The following is a 5,000-nucleotide window of genomic DNA, read 5'->3' on the forward strand; positions in this document are numbered from 1 at the left end:
GTAATAAGACCAATTATGCCTGCAACCAAGTAGAATAATTTCCTGTAACCCATTTTATCTAATTCAAAAGTGTGTTTCACACGTGCCCATTGGTCCCGTGCAGTTCAAACGTGTGTTTCACACCTGCCCATTGTTCCCCTGCAGTTCATATGTGTGTTTCACACCTGCCCATTGTTCCCCTGCAGTTCATATGTGTGTTTCACACCTGCCCATTGTTCCCCTGCAGTTCATATGTGTGTTTCACACCTGCCCATTGTTCACCTGCAGTTCAAATGTGTGTTTCACACCTGCCCATTGTTCACCTGTCTCCAGGTGCCGGTCGGCCATCCAGACGAAGTTGATGAAATCTTCGATACCATCTCCTACAGCAAGGGGGCGTCGGTGATCCGCATGCTGCACGACTTCATCGGGGACGAGGTGAGACTTTTGTGTGAGCATTTCGGAGGTGAGACTTTTGTGTGTGAACATTTCAGAGGTGAGACTTTTGTGTGCGAACATTTCGGAGGTGAGACTTTTGTGTGTGAACATTTCAGAGGTGAGACTTTTGTGTGCGAACATTTCGGAGGTGAGACTTTTGTGTGCGAACATTTCAGAGATGAGACTTTTGTGTGTGAACATTTCGGAGGTGAGACTTTTGTGTGTGAACATTTCGGAGGTGAGACTTTTGTGTGTGAGCATTTCGGAGGTGAGACTTTTGTGTGCGAACATTTCAGAGATGAGACTTTTGTGTGTGAACATTTCGGAGGTGAGACTTTTGTGTGTGAGCATTTCGGAGGTGAGACTTTTGTGTGCGAACATTTCAGAGATGAGACTTTTGTGTGTGAACATTTCGGAGGTGAGACTTTTGTGTGTGAACATTTCGGAGGTGAGACTTTTGTGTGTGAGCATTTCGGAGGTGAGACTTTTGTGTGCGAACATTTCAGAGATGAGACTTTTGTGTGTGAACATTTCGGAGGTGAGACTTTTGTGTGTGAACATTTCGGAGGTGAGACTTTTGTGTGAACATTTCGGAGATGAGACTTTTGTGTGTGAACATTTCGGAGATGAGACTTTTGTGTGTGAACATTTCGGAGATGAGACTTTTGTGTGTGAACATTTGGGAGGTGAGACTTTTGTGTGCAAACATTTCGGAGGTGAGACTTTTGTGTGCGAACATTTCGGAGGTGAGACTTTTGTGTGCGAACATTTCAGAGGTGAGACTTTTGTGTGTGAACATTTGGGAGGTGAGACTTTTGTGTGTGAACATTTCAGAGGTGAGACTTTTGTGTGTGAACATTTCGGAGGTGAGACTTTTGTGTGCGAACATTTCAGAGGTGAGACTTTTGTGTGTGAATATTTTGGAGGTGAGACTTTTGTGTGTGAACATTTCGGAGATGAGACTTTTGTGTCTGAACATTTCGGAGATGAGACTTTTGTGTGAACATTTCGGAGGTGAGACTTTTGTGTCTGAACATGTCAGGTTAGGCCTGAAAAACCACATTTTGGAGATGAGGTGAGACTTTTGTGTGTGAAACTCTCCCCCCCTTTTCACCAAAGGGAAGACCATGCATTAGCGACGTCTCGCGATTTAGTTGCAAAGTGCAGCCTGAAACAGTGAGCAAAGCCAAAGAGCTCGTTGACCTTGATCGGAACGCCCCCCTCCCCCCCTGGACCTGTGGGCCAGTCTGGGGGAGGCCAGCGGCAAACCTGTGGACAAAATCATGAGCACCTGGACCAAGCAGATGGGCTTCCCTGTCCTGCAGGTGTCTGCTACACAGGTAAATGTACCTGTTATACAGGTAACTACTCACACCTGTTGTACAGTTAAACACTTATCACACAGGTTAACACACCTGGACTAATACAGGTAATTATTAACACCTGCTGCCCAGGTAATTACTAACACCTGTTGTACAGGTAAACACACATACCACTCAGGTAAACACACCTGGGCCCAACAAATGGACTTCGCTGTACTGCAGGTGTCTGCTACACAGTTAAATACTAACACCTGCCACACACTCAGGTACTGTAATTCACTTTATCTTCACTGTACCAAATTTTCACGGTCTGAGAAAATTGAACTTGTTCTCGGAACTAAATGTTCACTGTCGAGGCAAGTGCGCATGAAAAAAGTCTGTGAATTATTTTTTATCGGTAATGATAAGTTCACGTTACAGTCGTACCGTGAAAACCGTGAACATAACATTACAGTGAAAAATCAGGAATTACAGTAATTAGATGTACTTCACAGTCAGGTAGACCAACAGATGGGCTCTGTACTTGAGGTGTCTGCTATACAGGTACACATATATCATCATGTATATTACACACCTGCCTGAAAATATTACCTGACTATAATTGTCTACCATTTGAGATAATGACTAGTAAGAAATACCAGCAACTTGTCCCTGCTAGTCTGCTTGAATTTTGGACAATTACTTTGTGAATTAAAGAAAAGTGTTTTCTTCTTGTTATATGGCATTTTATCAGTGAACAGTTGACCAAAGTGCATGAAAATTAAAGGAATTGTTTTGTGTTGTCTGCAGGAGGGGACGTCTCGAGTCCTGAAGATCAAACAGTCCAAGTTCTGCGCAGAAGGACCTTCAGAAGGTGAGGAACTTCTTACAGTTGAAACATGATGATAATGCTCCATGTCAACAGACTACAGGCACTGTATCAAAAAATAAAGGGAATTCATTGCTTACTTAAGAAACTGCATTTAATGGAAAACAATAGGTTGCAAATGAAAGCAGAATGGAATAACAGCACTTGACTGAATTCGTTGTCCTTGCTCCTTATCTAACAAACTTATTATCATGTCTATTATATGGTGGTGAATTCAATGCCAGAAGGGCCTTAGAACAGTGATTCCCTTATTTCTGTTCATCATGTTTATTATATGGTGGTGTATTCAATGCCAGAAGGGCCTGAGAACAGGTATTCCTTATTTCTGTTCATCATGTTTATCATATGGTGGTGTATTCAATGCCAGAAGGGCCTGATAACAGGTATTCCCTTATTTCTGTTCATCATGTTTATTATATGGTGGTGTATTCAATGCCAGAAGGGCCTGAGAACAGGTATTCCCTTATTTCTGTTCATCATGTTTATTATATGGTGGTGAATTCAATGCCAGAAGGGCCTTAGAACAGTGATTCCCTTATTTCTGTTCATCATGTTTATCATATGGTGGTGTATTCAATGCCAGAAGGGCCTGAGAACAGGTATTCCTTATTTCTGTTCCCCCCCAGACGACAGCTCCCTCTGGATGGTGCCTGTCAGCATCAGCACCAGCCAATCACCAGCCACGGCCGTCAAGACGCTTCTTCTGGACCAACGAGAGACGACCGTTACCATCGACAACGTCAAACCTGACGACTGGGTCAAGGTGGGGTCAACAGATGTCTAAATGACTATCATGTCATTCTGTTCACTGGAACAATGTTCCAATGGGTAGAGTGCCATGTAATCTGTTTTTCACACTTCTGTCCTGTACAGTTGGGTTCTACCGGACACAGAACAGTGCTGAATACTGTGAGCTGTGTAGAACTGTTTTTCACACTTCTGTCCTGTACAGTTGGGTTCTACCGGACACAGAACAGCACTGAATACTGTGAGCTGTGTAGAACTGTTGTTCACACTTCTGTACAGTTGGGTTCTACCGGACACAGAACAGTGCTGAATACTGTGAGCTGTGTAGAACTGTTGTTCACACTTCTGTACAGTTGGGTTCTACCGGACACAGAACAGTGCTGAATACTGTGAGCTGTGTAGAACTGTTGTTCACACTTCTGTCCTGTTGGGTTCTACCGGACACAGAACAGCGCTGAATACTGTGAGCTGTGTAGAACTGTTGTTGTTCACACTTCTGTCCTGTACAGTTGGGTTCTACCGGACACAGAACAGTGCTGAATACTGTGAGCTGTGTAGAACTGTTGTTGTTCATACTTCTGTACAGTTGGGTTCTACCGGACACAGAACAGTGCTGAATACTGTGAGCTGTGTAGAACTGTTGTTCACACTTCTGTACAGTTGGGTTCTACCGGACACAGAACAGTGCTGAATACTGTGAGCTGTGTAGAACTGTTGTTCACACTTCTGTCCTGTTGGGTTCTACCGGACACAGAACAGCGCTGAATACTGTGAGCTGTGTAGAACTGTTGTTCACACTTCTGTCCTGTACAGTTGGGTTCTACCGGACACAGAACAGTGCTGAATACTGTGAGCTGTGTAGAACTGTTGTTGTTCATACTTCTGTACAGTTGGGTTCTACCGGACACAGTACAGCGCTGAATACTGTGAGCTGTGTAGAACTGTTGTTCACACTTCTGTACAGTTGGGTTCTACCGGACACAGAACAGTGCTGAATACTGTGAGCTGTGTAGAACTGTTGTTCACACTTCTGTACAGTTGGGTTCTACCGGACACAGAACAGCGCTGAATACTGTGAGCTGTGTAGAACTGTTGTTCACACTTCTGTACAGTTGGGTTCTACCGGACACAGAACAGCGCTGAATACTGTGAGCTGTGTAGAACTGTTTTTCACACTTCTCTCCTGTTGGGTTCTACCGGACACAGAACAGCGCTGAATACTGTGAGCTGTGTAGAACTGTTGTTCACACTTCTGTCCTGTTGGGTTCTACCGGACACAGAACAGCGCTGAATACTGTGAGCTGTGTAGAACTGTTGTTCACACTTCTGTCCTGTTGGGTTCTACCGGACACAGAACAGCGCTGAATACTGTGAGCTGTGTAGAACTGTTGTTCACACTTCTGTACAGTTGGGTTCTACCGGACACAGAACAGCGCTGAATACTGTGAGCTGTGTAGAACTGTTGTTCACACTTCTGTCCTGTATGTTTTGCAGCTGAACCCGGGCACAGTCGGGTTTTACCGGACACAGTACAGTGCTGAGATGCTGGACCGCCTGCTGCCGGCCATCAAAGACCAGTCGCTGCCGCCTCGCGACCGCCTGGGCATCCAGAACGACCTGTTTGCTCTGGTTAGCTAAATATGATA

The 5,000-nt window shown here is 44.7% G+C and overlaps 1 protein-coding gene across 1 annotated transcript in view; it reads left to right on the forward strand.

Moving 5' to 3' along the window:
- Nucleotides 1–5,000, forward strand: part of LOC118405580 (puromycin-sensitive aminopeptidase-like) — a 35,561-nt gene that overhangs the window by 24,145 nt on the left and 6,416 nt on the right. Inside the window, 5 exon segments of the mRNA XM_035805129.1 lie at nucleotides 313–417; nucleotides 1,599–1,757; nucleotides 2,529–2,592; nucleotides 3,234–3,370; nucleotides 4,849–4,983. Coding sequence (XP_035661022.1) covers nucleotides 313–417; nucleotides 1,599–1,757; nucleotides 2,529–2,592; nucleotides 3,234–3,370; nucleotides 4,849–4,983 — 600 coding nt within the window.

Source organism: Branchiostoma floridae, chromosome 18 (assembly GCF_000003815.2).
Source record: "Branchiostoma floridae strain S238N-H82 chromosome 18, Bfl_VNyyK, whole genome shotgun sequence".
NCBI lineage: Eukaryota > Metazoa > Chordata > Leptocardii > Amphioxiformes > Branchiostomatidae > Branchiostoma > Branchiostoma floridae.